General features: G+C 41.6%; 1 protein-coding gene across 1 annotated transcript in view; it reads left to right on the plus strand.

The window, feature by feature from the left end:
* Nucleotides 1-5,759: 5,759 nt before the first annotated feature.
* The window catches only part of LHFPL1 (LHFPL tetraspan subfamily member 1), a 44,507-nt gene continuing 28,611 nt past the window's right edge, over nucleotides 5,760-21,655 (plus strand). The window contains exons 1-4 of the mRNA XM_088482911.1: nucleotides 5,760-5,806; nucleotides 7,817-7,869; nucleotides 10,164-10,290; nucleotides 16,959-17,671. Coding sequence (XP_088339037.1) covers nucleotides 17,287-17,671 — 385 coding nt within the window. The 5' untranslated portion in view covers nucleotides 5,760-5,806; nucleotides 7,817-7,869; nucleotides 10,164-10,290; nucleotides 16,959-17,286. The remainder of the gene's footprint in view (nucleotides 5,807-7,816; nucleotides 7,870-10,163; nucleotides 10,291-16,958; nucleotides 17,672-21,655) is intronic.

The raw sequence follows: 21,655 nt of genomic DNA on the forward strand, positions 1-21,655 counted from the left end.
AGCGCTCTCCCTTTTATCCCCTCTCCTCCTGTTCACGAGCCCTCTTCTGTCCTTCCCGCCAGCCGCGCGAGCCTTCCTTTCACTACAGACCTCTATATTTAGCACCTGCCACCTCTGAAACCTTCCGTGAGCCCTAATAATTTCAGGAACCCCACTAGTACCCATGTCATAATCACCTATGTGTACGTGTAATGCCATGAGTGTCTATACAGAAAGAGCGCCTCCACTTATAGTTTAACAATACAGATATAGACATATATTACATTTCATTACACATAACTTATCATTGCCTATATTTTACTGCATATATATATATATATATATATATATATATAGTCAAAGTATGTCCACACTCACGTTTTTGTAGTCCAAAAGTGCTGGGGTAGCTGCCCAAAAAGGACCTTCAGGTCCTTTGTATAACCTTTAAAGAAAGGGGTGCACTCACCAGTCTTCTAAAAAAGTCCTTTATTCCAACATTTAAAAGTAAATACAGGATCAACGTTTCGGTCCCAACCATGGACCTTTGTCAAGATAACAATACAAGCAACTAACATGTAACATCCCTTATGTACCCTCCTTACTGATTGCTAAATCAACCCACCTGCGATGGGAGTGTACCTATTAGGATATGCATCAGTATCTGACTCTGCAATACACATTATACAAGTATCTATGTTGCAGGCTCCTGTGTGAGTAAAGGAGAAACTCCTTACCTTGTCTGAATTCAGTGGTTTCTATGCGATGGATCCATCCTCCCCGCTGTTCTGGGAGTATAATGGAAACCGTCCGCGTGCGTGTCACTGGCTTCCTAATTCCTATCTATTGGAACGCCTGCTTGCGTGTCATCATAACCGCTCTGTTCTCAATCACAGCGAGCTGCGGGATCACGTGACGGTTGCTAAGCAACCCCCGTGCATGTTATACTGTTAAAACTTGTGAAGGATTTCAGTCTCTAGGGTCAATAGCTGAATGGCAGTAAATAGATAATCCTCAAATCTCTATCAGAGGAGGGTGAACAAATAGGGGAAAGAAGTTAGCAAGCTATAGCTAGCTGTTAACTATTCACTGACCAAAAGTACTAGTGCATAATAAAATACATAGAAAAATAAAAAAATGAAAAAAATGAAAAAATATATATTGTTATAGGTGGTGCACCCCTGGATTTAATATTTGTTGGGTCAATCTAAAAATATACCCAAATGTATTGCCTCATTAAGTCCTCTTGGGTAGATGGTATCCAAATTGTGTATCCACAGTGATTCTTTACGTAGGAGCATCCTGGCACGATCACCTCCGCGTCTCGGGGGGGGGGGGGCAGCCAATCTATGATCATACATTTCAGCGAGGCTAAGGCATGTTGTGCCTCCTGAAAATGGCGAGCAACGGGTTTATCCGAGGATCCAATGGTTAATGCATTTCTGATGGAGGATCTGTGGCTAGCCATCCTCTCGCGAAATGGGCGGATGGTCTTACCCACATAATATAATGAGCATGGGCATATCAGGATATAAACAACATGATCAGATGTATATGTAACTCGATGTCGTATTTGAATTTTTCGTCCTGTGTGGGGATGATGGAAAAATTGTCCAGCCATCATGCTTCTGCATGTGGTACAGTTCACACATCTGTAACATCCTAGTTTAGTTACATTAAGCCAAGTGGATGTATTCTGTGGCATGATCATGTCTGGTCGCATAAGTATATCTTTAAGGTTACGACCCCGTTTATAACTCATTAGAGGTTTGTCAGGTAGTCGTCCTTTTAAAATTGGATCGCTTGTCACTATATGCCAATGTTCATGCGCCGCTTTGTTAATGAATGGTCCTGCTGTGTCGAATGTCGTGGATATAACAAAAGGATTAGCCCTTTCTGTCTTATGTTTCTTTGGATTGCCTTCTAAGAAGATCTTTCTTGCCTTTGAAAGGCAATTATCTGTGGTTTTTAAATTATAACCTCTACGGAGGAATCTTTCTTGCATTTCCCCAAGCTGGGATTCAGCTATCTCAAGGTCAGAATTGTTTCGAAGAACACGTAGAAACTGAGAGACTGGTAGATTGCGTTTTAAGGACTCAGGGTGATGGCTTTTAAAATCTAAAAAGGTGTTGCGTTCAGTTGGCTTTCTATACAGGGTGTAGCCATAGCCCAAATCAGTGGTGTATATGGAAAAAATTTATACATGTACTATCATATGTTATATATAGGTTATATATATATATTTCCTGTGTTATGTAACTGTATGAATTATGTATCAAAGCTTGATGTGAGATACAATTGTGAGATATATATCACCAAACAATCAGCTTCAAACTATCATTTCTTAAATACAAACTGCAAAATGTAAGTTAGAAGCTGATTGGTTGGTGATATATATTTCACAATTTTATCTCACATCAAGTTTTGATACATATGCCCCATGGTGTTACAATAGCAAATAGACTCCTTAATTACAATAGATCTAGATAAGTCTATTGTTTATTTTTGTTTGATACGCACATATACAGTACTGCTTCTTCAGAAAACAGATATACAGTAGCGCATTACTCCTGATACTGTATGACTGGGGTGGGGAATATACAAGGAAATAGTACAGCTTGTGAATAGTACTGTATAAGTATATGAACTCCTATATCAACTTTTACTTGAATAAATAAGACTTTATGAGATCATCCAATGTACGACATCATATTCTTAGCTTCTTAGCTGGAAATGAAGAGAAAAACTTCTAGGAGCTGATTCAGAGTGTGGAGCAAAGTAACTGTGCACCAGGGGCGTAGCTATTGGTGCAGGGTGTGCTGGGAACACGGGCCCCTGGGTCCAGGGGGGCCCCGCACCACACACCCTGCAAACATAACATTACTTACCTCTCCGGAGTCCCACGTCGGCGCGGGGGTCCGGCACTGTAAAACGCTGGGAAAATGGCTGCGGCGGCCATTTTCCCATCATTTATGCATTCACAGTACAGGGAAAATGCCCACCGTGGCCATTTTCCCGGTGACCTGTGCATACATTATAGATTCTGGGCACACTCTAGTGCCCAGAGTCTATAACTCCGGTGCTGGCCGCGCACAGCTCAGTGTGCTGCCGGCCGCCGGGCGTAGAGGAGGGGGCCCGTGTCGGAGACTGCACACGTGCCCCCTCCTCTCTAGAAACGCCCCTGCTGTGCACTTTGGCAAAATTATGTTTACTGCAGGTGGGGCAGATGGATGTCCAGAGAGATTTAGATTTGTCCAAACTCAAATCTAATTTGTAGTGTAAAAATAAAGCTGTCCAGCATTCATCAGCTACATTCAACAGCAGCCAGTAGATCCCATGAATGGAAAAACTAAATGCATGAATGTGCACGCCTTACTTTTCTTTTCTTTGCTCCCGATTTAGAATCAGCCCTTTGGTATATTACAGGGCAGTCTCGAGGCAGGTTCGACCCCATAGAGGGCGCACCCCTCCCAACCATTCCCAATTTCAGTGGGGCAGTCCCATTTTTTGGGCACTGCCCCACTGTTCCACTCCGCGGACGGGAGGTTGGGCACCTCCACCGCTGCAGCTGTGCGGCGGTGCCAGCCTCAGAGAAGAGGAACTGACGTAGTGCTGGGCTCACCCCTAGCCTGACATTAACAGGAGGCATGCCATATGATCACGCCCCAAAATAATGTCATTTAGGCAGCATGGCCTAAGGTAATTAGGTCATGACCCCGTTTTCTGTCACGCAGGAAGCCGCGCACAGGTAACGGGCGCCTAAGTCCCGTTCTGCACTGGGCTCAGCTCCTCCAGATCATAGAGTTAAATAAATATTACATATACGGTATGTTTGCATATACAGGGATAAATAAAGCCGTAAAATAAACATATAGAATGGGGGTGTAGTTACCAATACCCCCGATGCTATTATGCAGGTATGAGAAGCAATATACAATATACAGCATCACCTTACATATTATACATGAAAATAGTACTATGGAAATAGTTTGTGGTCACAAAAGAAATAAAGATAAATGTTCAAAAGGTCATAGGAAAACATTCCATGGCATTTGTTCATTGAGTCCATTAGGCATGATGGTATTTAGTTCATATATCCATTTGGATTCTAAACGTGACAGCTTATTTGTTTTGACACCCCCTTGAAGTGATGATGGCATATGATCTATAATGGTATGTTTCATCATTGATAGGGTATGTCCAGCTTCCCGGAAGTGTCTGGCAACCGGTTGTTCCATGGGTTTTCCAGAGGTCTGTGCTGAATTATTGGTGGCATATTGTTCTGTTATTTCCTCTTTATATTTTGCATATTTTTAAATGTGTCTTTTTATTTTTTTTATATATATGCTATTTACTTTTTATATTAAATTTAAGCAATTTAATAAATTCCCCAGGTCAGTAGCAGCTGAATGGAATTATAGATAAACTAGCCAAAGTCAATACAACAGAAATGTAGTCAAGAACAAACTGATTCAGTACGCAGGTAGCAAAAATAGAAAAAACACAATTATCAAGTTAGAGATTGATAGATGTAGTTATGAAGAATAGCTGGTGATCATCTGACTATTTCAAAGAATAAGTGATGCTCATTGAGTAATTCTAAATCTCTGAAGAACTATAATACAAGACATAAACGTCTGAGTGCCCGGCAATCCAGAGAACGGGCTAGCATCGCAGAATCCCACCTTCATGGCCAGTAAATATTAAGTTAAAAGTTAAACACAAAATTTCTGCAATATTTGTACACAAATAACCAGTCACCTGAAATATAAAACATACAACAAATAAAATATTTACATAATAATCTCACAATAAAAGCACCATGACCGATTCCTGATAGTACATATATATGTTGCAAAGTGGCAAAAGCCGCAGCTTGTTAAACAGTTAAATGGTGGCGTGTGAGAACTGCTACTTTACCTTTTAATGAAACTGCATAGTATCCCAATGCGGTTAATAATAGAGGATAGCTAGTGTCAGGGAGGAAGATTATACAGTTCTCTACTGTCAGACATGTTAATGCATGTAATGGCAAGTCTTTTTAATTCATGTAATGTCCAAACATACATACTGCAAAATGGTGCGCGTCGGTCAGGTACTGCACCAGCAAAACCCAATCACAACTACACTTATGTACTTAAACTTCTATCAATGTTCTAAAATGCTGAGTGCATTTTGTGGCGTTATACACATGTAATAAAATATACATGCATGCATTGACTTACTACAGCCACATAATATGAAGGCACAAAGGCAGAGGAAATCTAAATAAAAAAACAAAACTCATTTAATGTGTATCTGTTTAACAATAAAGGTAATTACCTAATAACATGCTCAACATGTATGTTAAATGTAAATCACATTTTATAGAGAGAATTGCAAAATACAGTAACATTATGTTTCCAAATAATTACAGCTCTCATGTGATGCTTTGCTTGTGTGTAATATGTATTGTATTGTTTCAAGAGAATTATTCTGTAACAAATTACTATACTATGTCTCATGATTTTTTTTATTTTCCTTATTTTCCTGTAAGAGTTCTTCTGTCAAATTTGCCAGAAAAACCCTGCAATACCAAAACAAAACACATTTCCAATTATTATATTACTAGTAAGAATATTGGATCCAGCATATGAGGGGTCATCTTGGTCTTAATGCAGAACAAGTGTTATACATATTGTTTTTATTTCTAATATTATTTATATTATTATGTTGTTGTCAATACGATGTGTAAGCCCTTCTACATTTATTGATATCTTTGCTCTGAAAATGACAGGGTGGTTCCTGGCTCCAGCTGGTGTTGATGAAGTGTCAGAGTAATGGAGATACAGTAGGTACCAACCTTGCCATCCCTAATAACCCTGTGCTATAACTGCCTTATTCAGCTATCATACACTGCTTTCCTAATTGCTAGTTTAATACTTTGCAACCCAGCACATTGTACCACATAGCAGAGTTAAATAGTTGCAATATTGCACTTTAGTAAAGTAGACTAGGGTATACAGGTATTACTGTCCCTCTCTCCCATAGATTTTATTTCTTGCCAACTGAGATCCCTGGGGCCTCTCGTCACCAAACCAAGCTGATCTGTCACATTTTATTAGCAGTCACATGCCAGATTGCTGTGGATTGGAAAATAAACTTCTGTCCATTCATTACATGCTAACGTTCCCCGGATTTGGCATGGTTACAAAATGGAATTTACTTGAGCATTCTTCACAATACAGCTCTATCTTTTTCTAAAACATGGGATCCCTGGACCTCTCTTTTCGCTTCAAACCCCTCATTCTTTAATTACTTGTCCATTTGCAATTTTTCCAATCTGGATCTATACCATTTGACTCCCCCCCCAGAGCAAAATGGAGTTAGTGAATGAGCAAACTGTACACTTGTACACTCCCTCCTTGACCCTTTTCAATCTGGCTTCCATTCTCTCCACTCCACTGAAACTGCCCTCACGAAAGTCAGCAATGACCTCCTTACTGCAAAATCCAAGGACCACTACTCTCTGCTCATTCTCCTTGACCTCCCTGCTGCTTATGACACTGTGGACCTCTCTTTCCTGCTGCAAATCCTTCACTTTCTTGGTCTACATGACACTGCCCTCCCCTAACTGTCCTCCTACCTCTCTGACCGATCCTTCTCTGTGTCGTCTCATGACTCTTCTTCCCCCCCATTTCCTCTTACAGTAGATGTTCCCCAAGGTTCTGTTCTTGGACCTCTCCTATTCTCCCTCTATACATCCTCTCTAGGTGAACTCTTCAGTTCTTTTGATCTCCATTATCATCTCTATGCTGATGATACTCAGATCTATCTTTCCTCCCCTGACCTCTCCCCATCTATCCTCACTCGTATCTCTAACTGTCTCTCTGCTGTATCTTCCAGGATGTTCCAGCGTTTTCTTAAATTTAATATGTCTAAGACTGAGCTGACCATCTTCCCACCATCCCACATAACCTCACTTCCCACTATTTCTTTATCAATTGATGGCACAACTATCTCCTCTAGCCCCAAAATGCGCTGTCTTGGAGTTAACCTGGACTCCTCCCTCTCCTTCAAACCACATATACAGAACCTCTTGCAGTCCTGTCATTTCCATCTCAAAAATATTTCCAGGATCAGACCCTTTCTCACCCAGGATACTACTAAGACCCTAATACACTCACTGGTCATCTCCAGATTGGATTACTGTAACCTCCTCCTACAGTATCTGCCCTCCCTGACTCCCAAACCCTTCCTGTGCTCCAGTGATTATTCCAGCTGGGTCTGCGTAAATGTGAAACACTGGAATTCCACACCTCCACTGCTAATGCAGAATGCACAGGTTTCACTCCAGCCTCCCTTGTAGGGAGCTGATCCCACCAGAATGTGGGTAATTCAGGTAAGAAACAATCCCTCTCACCAAAATGTCAATAATGATTGTCCCACATAGGAGATAAATTATGGGTATCCAAAGTCTGGTAAAATAACCAAATGGAGCACTTTTCAGTTAAAGAGCCACATAAATAGTTCAAATGAACAATATATCTTACGAGCGGCCAGCTGTTGTATGCAGTAGAGGCAGATAGCAACGGCGTTGCTGCTGAAATAGCAGCCACTGTGGAGGAATAACTTGTCCAGGTTTAATCCGCTCACATGCTTTAGGAGTACAGCTGAAAATCCTTGACCGTGCTGGGCTGTTAACTATGTAACAGTGCTGCTGTGATCTGCCAAATATTGCACGCTGGTAGCCGCGAGTGTAAACTGGAATTCTGTGCCACTAGTTACAAGCCATCAGGGTACTGTAGAAGTTCTCGATGAAAGAGGAAGAACGTTCTAATGCATTTCTCTTCCCTTCCAGTAATTTCAGCAGAGGATGTGCACCCCAGGTCCAATGGACAAATCCTGCTACAGGTACAGCTTCACCAATGCCCTCCTACATGTAGAGCTGGTGAGCTACACTGCATACTTATTGTGTATCATCACTGCAGCCATTGGATTCAACTGTATTTGGCAGTGACACCTGGATAACAGTGGTGCAACGGGGCCGGTACCCATTCATCATTGTATGGTACAAATCAGACTTGTTATGGCCCTTCCCCATGAGACCACGCCATGTTTTCAGGTGTATGTCTTATGTCCCTATTTGAAAAAAGGGGGTACGCCAATGCTCTTTCTGGCCCAGGGCACCAAAAAGTCTAGTTACGGCTCTGGTGCAAATACATACATTTTATTTGCATGCAGGGTAAATAAAGGCTGCTTTTGCATGTAGCCCACAAATACTGGACCATTTTATTTTTATACTGCAATGTAGATTTCAGTCTGGATACGCCCCTCCCAAATCTAACTCTCTATGCACATTTTACATCTGCCCCACCTGTAGTTCCGCATGGTTCTGCCAAGGTTCTTTTTTGCTTTGCTGCCAGAATCTGGCCCATAGAGATACAGTATATGTGTAACACTTGACAAGACAATGAACACAACATCTGATTACTCTCTTTCATCCAGATACTTGTCCCTAGTGAATTGATGGGGGTCATTCTCAGTTGTATTTTTCCACAAAATAGCTGAAATTTCTGAAGGGCCTACTGTGTGTCAATGCAGGGGGTGTGACTAACGATGTGTGTGTGTGTGTGTGTGTGTGGGGAAAGCGGGGTCCGATATGAACATTGCTTTGATGGTGTGGTCTGCACAGGGGATGTGGCCTGTAATATGTGGCTAGCACCTTTATTCAATTATTTAAATCTCCCTCCTCATTTCACTTATATCAACATTGTAAAGTGTAAGTCTACAAATACACAAAAGTGACCACCATAGGGAGCATCAGTGACTGACATATAATGCACAGAGCAAATTCTGAAAACTGAATGCTTTCGGAGTTTGTCTGCGGAAACCAACATCATCTACAGATTGATTCCTGGAGCCCGCTACCTTCCTATGGGAAGGTCCAGGGTTGCAGAGAAGGAGCCAAGCAGATCCCTCTGTCGCCTCGACACTGCGAGGCCATGCACATGTGCACATGTCAGCTTGATGTGAGATAAAATTGTGAAATATATATCACCAACCAATCAGCTCCAAACTATAATTTCTTAAACACAGCCTGCAAAATGTAAGTTAGAAGCTGATTGGTTGGTGATATATATCTCACATCAAGCTTTGATACATATGCCCCTTAATCTAGAACCAGCATTGCGATGTAAGCTACTGCTACTGTTCCAGCATCCTGCACTGCTACCCACTAGAGCCATACATCCACTGGATGGTGAGCTGTATCACACCCTGCTCTGCTCAATCTCCGCTTCATATAAAATGTATCACCGTAGGTACAGCTGTACATCACCTATATCCTAATAAACCATCCAACTGGTTAAGCAACTGGGCTGTCTGTAGTGATAAGGCATTCCACTAGTGTGTACATAACTCAAGCCCCCAGTGTGACGACAATGGGGGTGTGACATGCGGACACGTCTCCCAAAAAGCAAAACTCTCCAGAGCATCTGCACCCTAGGCAATGCCATCTGCCTCTTTTTGTGAAGCTTCCCCTAGTGAGATTCTTCAGATACCCTTTCCCCCCATGGTTTGAGTATGCGCAGGCTGACGTCCGCGCATCCGCAATAGGACTCCCGGGTCATAAACAAGGGACAGCTGTTATTGGGAAAGCTATCCCGGAAGGTAAGTATTCATGCATACCGTTATTAAATGCCAGTATGCATGCAATAGTGGGCAGAATGTATTGTATTGCGTACTATGCGATATGTGATACATCCCGCCCTTTATGAATATTTCAACATACGTATAACGTCACACTATTTACTATTCAGAGTCAAAATAGTACAATGTACTAACAAACACTCCAATGCACATTGTAAAAACCAGAATTCTAAGCGTAGAAGCTATGCATATACAAAACATAAAAATCACAAATGCAAAAGAGGGAGAAGCCAGGTAGTGAAAAAAACGTATACCATAAACAATACGTATAACAAAACCTATTTAGGCCCTTAGTAAATGTATGCTTCATTAGTAAACATGCTTTGAAATTATCAAGTATATCAGCCTATTGTACATATCAGATCTCCCTGTGTTTACACTCCACTTATCTTCTAATTTACCAAGTGCACTAAACATTACATGCTGGGGAAAGCAGATTCTCCAGGGTGAATGTGAAATCCTGTCAGACGCACCTTATAGATTCATCATTCTTGTAGTTTATTGGATTCTGTCCATAAGAAACTCCACCTCTCTGCACAAGGTGAAGAAGAGCCTGCACTGGATAACATCATACAGAAAGAGACTGATCTGTATGGGGAACTACTGAGCATTATGCACTGTGTGGTAAGAATATTCCTTAGAAGATTCCTTGTTGGTCATTCATTGAAATGTTTATCAGCAACAAGTAGAATGTGAAATTAACTATTAAGAGTGCAGCCTCATATGCTAGTATCTATGAAATTAATGTCACTTACGGTAAGCACGTTATCTATATAATGTTAAATATTTACAATTAGAATTAATATTAAGTGTAAATTTTATTATAAAGACTGCAAAGTGCTAATTCTAACAAAAACTCATCTCATTTACTGCAGTTAGCAACCAGCTAAAAAGTTTAATTATCGCTTAATTAGTAGTTTTTATGAAGACATTATATATGCCCTAGACCTATTGAAATGAAAAACCTGCTAATTATTTCCTTTGACTGGTGAAAAAAGCAATTAATTGTGCTAACATAATATGGTTAATTTGTTATATAGTAATATCATTAGTTTGTAGCATCCTGTAAGTCATTGGAGTGTATTGGGTTAAAAAATGTAAATGAACTAATGGATTTAGATGAATTTTGCACATAGCTTTATATGTTCCTGTAATGTTTGCTCATTTACTAGATCTTATTTTAATAGTTTTGTATCATTACAATTCCCAGTAGTGTTCTTAGTCTAAGGAGGAAGGTAAGTGCTCAAGCCTGAGTTGTTATTCTATTTGCAGCACTGTAATGCTGTATTAATGATAGTGAGATGTTAGAGTTATTTGTTATATATATTTTGATTACATATATATATATATATATATATATATATATATACATACATATCCTATAAGGGCATATTTACTAAGCAGAGGATTTACAAAATCCTCGATTTTAACAGATTTTGTCTGCCATATTTAAAAGGGATATAAAAGTAGATGCAACATCGAGCTTGTTTTGCATTAAGTATTATTGCCCTTTTAAACCTGGCAGGCAAAACCTGTAAAAAACGATGGTTTTGTAAATCTTCTTCTTCGTAAATACTGTATGCCCCATAGTATGGTATTTTGTACAAAATGTAGAGCTTAATATTGAAGAATTATGTTCACCTTTGTGGGAGTATGATTTTGAAAATAGACCCATAGATTTGTACAAATATTACCTCCGTCATCTATCTAACGTTTGGCTATGTAGACTTTTTGAGTGTATCTAAAGATTCTTTTTTGAGAATGTTTTTATATACTGGGGTCACAGTATATACAATCCTGTGTCTATGCCTGGCTCCCACCACCATCACATATACAGTGTTATTGGGTTTGAACTGAATAATGAATAACTTTTAATGATACTCATTTCATACTGCAGTTTTGATGCCAGCCAGGTATTGAGGCGGTGGTCAACAGGCATAGACAGGGGACTGAAAGCTGTATAACAAATCTGCTGGAAAAGGCATACTAGAGAGAAGGTATCTAACCAATGGTTACATACAGGGTTATTAATGGCTAAATATTAACTCTGATCCTGATGCTGAGTTGAACGCAATTTGGTCTTAGAGGCTCTTGTTTTGCACGCACACAAATAAATGTGTATTCATGCTGCAGTCCAAGTCTGTATAGCATGCAGTTTCCATCAACATGCCATCACTGAATACTTGAGAACGATCGGATACAGCCCAATTTCCTCAGTCAAAATTATATATGTAACTGAATTTTGCACAAGTCTGCAGTGCCGACACATGCGTGTATGCTTGCTTCCACAGCATGCACAGTACAGAAACATGCAATGCAAGATATGCTCTGCAAACTGGTATGCGTTCAATTCCACATCAGGCCCTTGTGTTATTTGCACATTGGACTACCCCCACCAAAAAACCGCTTATCCAAAAATAGACTTACCTTTTAATAAAATAACATTGAAATAACAAATAGAGAGCACATGAGTAACAATATAAAACATGTACAACAAACGAACAGACAAGAAACTAAATTGTGTTATATACCCAGAGAAACCACAAACATATAACGTGGTTGTCACATAGTGGTAAGCTTAGTGTGTTTTAAAGACATAGAGGTAGATGAAGAACAGGAATTGGGTGTATAAAAGAGTTAGTGTATGTTATTACACTGTGCTGTTACCACACCTAGCTTGATGAAGACGACATAAGCCCTGCCCAGGTGTGGCGTTAGTTTCATGCCAGTTCCCAGACCTCCTTAGTTGATGCTAATGATTTGCTAATAGAGAATGATGCTGTGCCTGATTTGCTGGATGTGATACACGGCTGCTCATATTTATCAAAGATTGGAGAGAGATACAATTGTGAAAGCTAAAGGACTTACCAATCAGCTTAAATATGTGTTTGAAAAATGACACAGGAGCTGATTGTTTGGTACTTTATCTCTCATAATTTTCTCTCTCTCCAAACTTTGATAAATACCCAAATATTGCACATTTTAAAAAGAATCATTATTGGATGTGAACAGATGCAAAGCTAAAAACCATTGTGCTAAGTGAAACATGCATTTTTCCATTTTCACATGTGTAATCACCCTTGTAGGATATCTCTCACCATTCCTGTTGCTTCTTCTTTTCCATGTCACAGCAGAGAGGCAGGTGGTCCCCAATCCCAACCCAGTAAATGACACAATAAATAAAATAATGTCCACTTTATTAAGCTGGAACTACTCGACCAATCAGGAAAACTCCCATGCATGCAATAAGCAAATAATACTTTAAACTCTGTAACTTATTTGATCAGTAAAATATAATTACTCAACACTTTAGATATTTTACCGGTATATAATCAGGAAACCGACTGCCTTAATACCAGCAACCGGCTTCCCGACTGTCATATCCCGGCGAGGGTGAAATGCCGGGCGTCTAGATGTAGACGCCTGACATTTCCCCGATGCCGGGAGACCGGCGCCCGGCATGCCGATCAAAGGGATGCCGGGCACTGCGACCGGACAGTCGCTGGCGGGAGGGTTAGGTTTAGCGCACCCGGGGGGGACATAGGGTTAGGCACCACCCCGAGAGGGTTAGGGTTAGGCTAGGGGGAGGGAGGGTTAGTGTTATGCACCCCTGGGGGAAGACTTAGGGTTAGGCACCCCCCCCGGGGACTTAGGTTTAGGCAGCAGGGAAGGGGGGGTTAGGCACTTAGAGGGAGGATTAGGGTTAGGCACTTGGGGGGGAGTTTAGGGTTAGGCAACCCTAAGGAGGGTTAGGGGGTTAGGTTAGTTTATACTTACCTTAGGGACGATCAGGATTTCCAGCACTGTCGGGCTTCCGCTGCCGGGCTCTGCTCAACTGTCGGCCAGGTGCTGCCGGGAATATTTCATACCGATTCCATATTACCAATGTGATAAAACTCAGTAATTGACACCAAGCAATATATATATATATACAGTCAGGTCCATAAATATTGGGACATTGACAGAATTTTCATATTTTGGCCTCTATTCACCACCACAATGGCTTTGAAATGAAACAAACAAGATGTGATTTAACTACAGACTTTCAGATTTAATTTGAGGGTAATTACATCCAAATCAGGTGAACGGTGTAGGAATTACAACGGTTTCTATATGTGCCTCCCACTTTTTAAGGGGCAAAAGTAACGGGACAAACTAAACAATCCTAAATCTAACTTTCACTTTTTAATACTTTGTTGCAAATCCTTTGCAGGCAATTAGAGCCTGAAGTCTGGAACGCATAGACATCACCAGACGCTGGGTTTCATCCCTGATGATGCTCTGCCAGGCCTCTACTGCAAATGTCTTCAGTTCCTGCTTGTTCTTGGGGCATTTTCCCTTCAGTTTTGTCTTCATCAAGTGAAATGCATGCTCAATCGGATGCAGGTCAGGGAATTGACTTGGCCATTGCATAACATTCCACTTTTTAGCCTTAAAAACTCTTTGGTTGCTTTTGCAGTATGCTTCGGGTCATTGTCCATCTACACCGTGAAGCGCTGTCCAATGAGTTCTGAAGCATTTGACTGAATATGAGCATATAATATTGCCCGAAACACTGCAGAATTCATTCTGCTGCTTTTGTCAGCAGTCACATCATCAATAAATACAAGGGAACCAGTTCCATTGGCAGCCATACATGCCCACGCCATGACACTACCACCACCATGCTTCACTGATGAGGTGGTATGTTTTGGATCATGAGCAGTTCCTTTCCTTCTCTTCTCTTCCCATCACTCTGGTACAAGTTGATCTTTGTCTCATCTGTCAATAGGATGTTGTTCCAGAACTGTAATGGTTTTTTTAGATGTTGTTTGGCAAACTCTAATCTGGTCTTCCTGTTTTTGTGGCTCACCAATGGTTTGCATCTTGTGGTGAACCCTCTATATTCACTCTTGTGAAGTCTTCTCTTGATTGTTGACTTTGACACATATACATCTACCTCCTGGAGAGTGTTCTTGATTTTGGCCAACTGTTGTGAAGGGGTTTTTCTTCACCAGGGAAATAATTATTTTGTCATCCACCACAGTTGTTTTCCGTGGTCTTCCGGGTCTTTTGGTGTTGCTGAGCTCTCCGGTGCATTCTTTCTTTTTAAGAATATTCCAAACAGTTGATTTGGCCACACCTAATGTTTTTGCTATCTCTTTGATGGGTTTGTTTTGATTTTTCAGCCTAATGATGGCTTGCTTCACTGATAGTGACAGCTCTTTGGATCTCATATTGAGAGTCGACAGCAACTGATTCCAAATGCAAATGTCACACCTAGAATCAACTCCAGACCTTTTACCTGCTTAACTGATAATGAAATAACGAGGGAATAGCCCACACCTGTCCATGAAATAGCTTTTGAGTTGATAGTCCCATTACTTTTGGCCCCTTAAAAAGTGTGAGGCACATATTGAAACTGTTGTAATTCCTACACTGTTCACCCGATTTGGATGTAATTACCCTCAAATTAAATCTGAAAGTCTGCAGTTAAAGCACATCTTGTTTGTTTCATTTCAAAGCCATTGTGGTGGTAAATAGAGGCCAAAATCTGAAAATTCTGTCAATGTCCCAATATTTATGGACCTGACTGTATATATATATATATATATATATATATACATACATACATACATACTGTGTATATATATATATATATATATTGTACTCTATTGTGTTATTAACACCACATAAGATATACAACTATACAGTTATAAGTCAATAATTTAATATTACCTGACCTTTAGGCTAATCCTGAGAATGCTATCTGGTCAGGTATTATTGGTGCACATTAAATAAGTTTAACTCTGACTTTTATTATTGTCACAGTACTGTGCTGTCCATTATTTAAGAAAAAACTTTTGCTTAATTAATCCTTAAAAGACAGTGCAAATTGGTAGCTCCCGGGTTAACGATCCTCATGAATTTGTAGTCAGTCAGTCTCCATACTGTAGCCATTTACCTAGTACTCTTTACCTGGGCCTGTTGGAGGGTCCTGGGTCCTGCAGCCCCCTCCTGCCCCTGATGCGTTATTTCAGGTAGGGAGAGAGAGGACCGACTGCTGCTGCAACAGCCTCTCTCTGCAGTTCACCACACGCTGCTGTAACGCTGTGTGCTGGGCTATTGAGAGAGGCTTCTGCTGCAGCAGCAGTCAGTCCTCTCTCTCTCACTGCGTGATGTGCTGGGGGAGCGATCACACTCGCCCGCCCCCTCCCCGGACACCAATGTGGGTCACGCGTGGCCGCAAATATATTATAGTTTTTCTTTTTCGTAATTAGCAGGTCTGGCCACCTCCCCATGTTGACCATGCCCCCTCCCAGTACCAGGGTCCGGCAGAGCTGTCGGTGGTCCTGGTTATAGTATGTAGCTGAAGTTCTGCATTAGCTATTCAAAATTGTAGTTATGGTCTAAGTTTCACCTGTCCTCTGCTGATGTAAATATCCTCTTTTTTAAAGATATTGCTCTATAGGTTCAGATGCTTGTAATGGTCTAGAGAGCTTATCACAGTGTTTCAAGAAATCCTTTCTATGCAGAGATTATGTCTGTATTCAATTTCTATCAGTACATTTGCTATGTAAGGTCTGAGGTGTAGAGAGGTGTTCAGGATTACACAGACCTGTTCCAGATGATGCTGACAATTCGCAGGGACAGCAGGTGCAATAACCACTCGCCCTGCAAGTTATATCTCTGGCATTTTATATTAGTCTTTTGAGTTTGTGAAAGACTTCTTCGGGGGAAGCTGACACTGCACATGCGCACAGCGTCAGTTTCCACCGCCGGCCGGAGACTGCGGATGAGAGATTGGAAGATCTCTCTCCTGCTTGTAAGCCTCAATGGGCTTGAAGCAGTTTACACAATCTGAAGTTGCCCCTCTGTATAGCCAAATGCAAACTTTTTCATTTTTAAATATTTAATAGGGTTGTGTTATTTTATTCTAGGACCACTCCACAAATCAAACTCTTACTTGATAATTTGAATATCCTGTATGTATGCTGTGTTGGCTTGAAAAACAAAATACTTTGCCTAACATCATCGCTTTAAATCTAATTGTAACAACTCAGAAGTTGATCTGTTCATGACAACAGATATTTCAACAAATCCCAACAATTTTCAAAAATAAGAATTTACAGGAAATGGTTAAATTTGCTGGTGATATATCATGGTAACTCCCCCGTAGAAATAAATAATGAAATAATATACAGTATACAGTATCATTTAAATGATTCCTATAGACACTTCACCTGAAACTAATGTCTTTTATGTTGCTATACAGTAATTTAACCCAGTATCCTTATATTGTCTCTCAACAGGAAGAGTCCTTTTAGTGGTTACAACTAAAGTTTATAGGACAGTGCTGGAGAGGAGATATGCTAAATGCTTCTGTGAAACTGTGGAAAAGCCAAACAGTGGAGGGTGAAGACAATTATGCCCCAGGATCATTTCCTTGCATACGTGCATATTCTTTCAGACTTTACACCAGGAACCAAAAGGGATAAAGATAAACACAGATCAGAGCCGAAGATATTTAGCTACAAAGACAAACTATTTCAGATCAAGTTCGCTTAACAATGCCAGCCTCTATTTTATGCACTTGGGAAATATAAACTCACGATATAGAACAGTGGAAGACAGGCGTGAATGATGGCAAGCAGTTTGACTTTACTTGGTGCCCTCTGGGCACTACTGTCATTCCTCTCTGCAGCTACCAGCTGCACCAGTTTCTTCATGCCTTATTGGCTGTTTGGATCCCAAATGGGGAAACCAGTTTCGTTCAGCACCTTCCGCAGGTGTACCTACCCTGCTCAGACACAGGAGAGGGACTTGGTAATGGTGGAAGAGTGTGGAAGATATGCCAGCTTCAGTGCCATTCCCAGTCTATCCTGGCAGATCTGTACACTGGTGACTGGTATTGGTTGTGCTTTGCTTTTGCTGGTATCTCTGGTTGCGGTTCTAGGCTGCTGTATTAGTGACCTGATTTCCAGAATGACTGGACGTTTTCAGGGTTCGGTACAGTTTGTTGGAGGTAAGAACTTCTCTGTGCTGGGATAAGTATCTGTTACTGTGCTGGTGATAGAACATTATTATTATTTGTTGTTTTTCATATATATTCCTACAAATGTTAATATTAGCTGTTTAGTTTCTATAATGTATATATTATGCAGCATAGTGAACTTTTTTGGATGTGTAATGTTAATAATATATTATCGTAGTTAGAATTTTCTGCCTGAAATAAACAAGAGATGCTATGATGTCAGCCAAAGGGAACAGAATTATCTACTCTTTATAAAGATTGTGGAGTTGTGTGCTGCTGCATCTAGAACTTATAGAGGTCTATTTACTAAGCCTTGCTTGAGGATAAAGTCGGAGATAAGGTGCCAGCCAATCAGCTCCTAACTGCCATTTTTCAAACACAGCCTGTGACATGGCTGTTAGGAGCTGATTGGCTGGTACCTTATCTCCGTTCACTTTATCTGCAACCAAGGCTTAGTAAATAGACCCCACAATCTGAAACACTAATGGAACAAGTGAAATTCAACATGCGACTTTGCATTGTTGTAGCTAGTGTTGTATCTGTGCAGTCTGATATGGATACTGGGCTGCCTGCAACAGCAACACTTAACTTTAATCTTGGTACTGAAGTGTTGGACTTAGTGGGGTTTATTTACTAAGCCTTGGATGGGGATAAGTGAACGGAGATAAAGTACCAGCCAATTAGCTCCTAACTGACATGTCACAGGCTGTGCTTGAAAAATTACAGTTAGGAGCTGAATGGCTGGTACATTATCTTCGTTCACTGTATCTCCATCTAAGGCTTAGTGAATAGACCCACGGGGTATATTTACTAAAGTGCAGATTTTTAGAAGTGGAGTTGTTGCCCATAGCAACAACAGAAAAAACTGCTCCAGCGCTGTATTCACTTTAAATAAACACTATGGGTTGCTTATTAATTAGCTCACAGCTGCAGAGTCCCTCTGTGAGATTGTGCTACTACACAGAAATAAAAAATACCTATACTGAACAATACATAATATAAACATGTGATATCAGACATCCATACTTATAAATAAGGACTTGTAGTAGCCTTATCTCAAGCACCTGCTGCAAATGTCACAACTGCATAGCTTTGTGTGGATAATATTGGCTGAGGCTCATAGAATTGTCTCTGTGTGAAAGTAGATAGTCAGCTTTTGGCACCTTGGTTTAGGGAAAAAAATGTCACTTGCACCTGAAAATCCTGCTAAGGATACATCTATCCTGTTTCCAAGGTTGTATCAGAAATGCCACTCTGTGTGGTGAGTCAGCCGCTGTTATTGTCTTACCTGGACCTGCATGAGATCACAGGTCCCAGCGCTCCTGCTGCACGCTACGGCTGCTGCGTGTGCATAGTCCTGCGGTCTAGCCAGGGCCAGATTAAGACTTGTTTGGACTTGTGTTGCCTCTCCTATGCCCCTGCATGATAGTACAACACATGGCAGTAGGGAACATTGGGGGCAGTAGAGCCAGCAGGAAGGAGATCTCTGGGCAGCCAGGTGCAATCTTGCAATGCAAGGTTGCCGGCTGGAGCCCCCCATCACAGCCACAATGGGCAGTGGAGGGCAAAACGCACATACAAGGAGGGGGCCAGGACCCGATGCATTAGCTGTCAGGACCCCGTTGGCCGCGAATGGTGCGCATCACGCCATCAGCTGCTGTCTTCATTCTGCCGAAGGTGCTGTCACTGGGCCGGCTTTCACAGAGGAGCAGCAGCAGCCTGGGCTGGTAGAACGGGGAGCCAGTCAAGCAAGCAGAGCGCCGAGGAGCACATCTCCGCCGCCTGAGGAAAACCCGGACTGGACCCTGGACTGGAAGGTTAGTAGGGGAAGGGTCCAACTGCAGTGTGCGAGTCAGCCATGCTTGCTGGGTGGGCAAGGGAGGTAGCAGAGTGGGCCAGGTAGGGGCAATGTGTGGGGGCCCCAAATGTGTGGGGGCCCCTGGACGACCGCCCCGTTCCTCCCGCCTATAATCCGGCCCTGGGTCTAGCAATCGAGGTAGCCACTCACTTGTGGCTGGCTAAAAGTAAATAAATGAGATCCGGATCAAGTAGCCAATATATAAGCCAGTTGGACAGCAGGCAGTGCAGGAGTCTCTTTAGCAGCTGACACAATGGAAATCCAAAACAGCGTGACAAATGCTTAATTCAGCAGGTCAGTCCTTCAGGATGTCAGTATATATGGGGTATATTCTCTGACATATTTCGCCACCATGGAGGCTTTTTCAAAGAGTGAAAAAGAATATAGTGCTCTACTTCCTAGAGCTGGTGACCCCACCACTAGGCGTGATGCCATGGGTTTAAGGGGCATAGGCAGGAAATGGTGATCAACTCCATACATCTGTTAGTGTATGGTGGAGCACTGTTTATCAGGCCGTCGGTCCTCCCCTCTATATCTGCTGGTCAGCTGTACTATTGTGCAATCTATGGCCAAGCTTATGTCCTGCTTTAGGCTTGTTTTCCATTTTGCTCATATCTCATTTTGCAAGTCTCTTCTCCATTCTAACTTGCATGCTAACAGTGACACACTTGAAAAAGGCAATTAGATATCTTATTATATAACATTTTATTGTTTGTCTGTATTATTGTAATTTTCCATTTTTTTTTTCCGGACACATGGTGACGCCATATAAATGGCGACGCCATAGAAATAAACGATTATAGTAAAGAAATAATAACTACAACCATCTTAAATGCATTTACATCTCACATACATATTCTAGAGCAGAAGCAGGGCTCACTGCCGCCCTGTGCCAGCCTCGCCTCCTAACACGTGATGTCACGCGAGGAGAAGAGAAAGTAGAAAAAGTGCCCGGAAGCTGTAGATGGCTTACCACACTGCAAGCAGCACTGCAGCTGCACTCCTAGCCAGATATAGGGGCAGCAGGGCCCTGCGCATTGGATGACATCACTGCTTGCACACCCCTCCGTATAAATGCTCTTGTATTAGACAAGAAAGGAATGGAAATGATGGACAGATAATGTAATGATGGCAGCCAAGAACAGTGTTGGCGATTTGTCTCGCAGATTTCAAAATTCTTTGTTCAGTCAAATATCATAGTCAGTGTGGTTCAGATAATCACAATATAGTTTTATACCAATTGGCCATTGACTGTAGCTGTCCTATAAATGCATCATTTTGCAGTAAAATAAAAATGACAGTAGAATGGCATTTTGTATTTATTGATGAGTGTAGCGGATGGTGAGAAGCCAAGGAGCACTTTCTTACACAGCGTAATTTAGATTATGTGTTTTTATTGACCATTTTTTGCTTATTTTATCTCTGAATAGTAATCATTATGGCAGCCGGTGTGGTATAAAAGATCGACAATGTAAAGGTTGACAGTCAATGATGGTTGACATGCAATAGGTCGACAGGGACAAAAGGTCAACTGATAAAAGGAGGACAGTGCAGAAGGTTGACAGGTTGAAATGGTGGACACACAAATTATGTTTTTTTTTGTAATTTAACCATAATCCTAACCCCTACCCTTTGCCTAGTGCCTAAGCCTAACCCTCCCCCTGGTGCCTAACCCTAACCCTAACTCTAACTTTAAAAATGTGAAAACCCATAACAAAAACATGTCCATCATATGTGTCAACCTGTTGACCTTGTGCACTGTTGACCTCTTTCTTGCCCTGCCTCCTCCCTGTCTCTCTCTCTCTCCATCCCTCTCGCTCTCTCTCCCCCCCCAAGCGCCCGGCCCTTCACCCGGCCGGCGCGCGACCCGCTCCGGGGACAGTGGCAGGTGGGGAGTTTGACTGGGGCGGTACACCTGTCAAACTGTAACGCAGGTGTCCTAAGGCGAGCTCAGGGAGGACAGAAACCTCCCGTGGAGCAGAAGGGCAGAGAGAGTGTAGACAACACTTTAATCTGGGTCGTTGCTCTTATTTTTGGTGCAATTTTCGTGCACTCCTGGAATGTCCAAGAATCTTCTGAATCTCTAATCGGACTCCTAGGATAGTAGACCACCCTGC

This window comes from Taudactylus pleione, unplaced genomic scaffold, assembly GCF_031769625.1.
Source record: "Taudactylus pleione unplaced genomic scaffold, aTauple2 ptg000296l, whole genome shotgun sequence".
Taxonomy (NCBI): domain Eukaryota; kingdom Metazoa; phylum Chordata; class Amphibia; order Anura; family Myobatrachidae; genus Taudactylus; species Taudactylus pleione.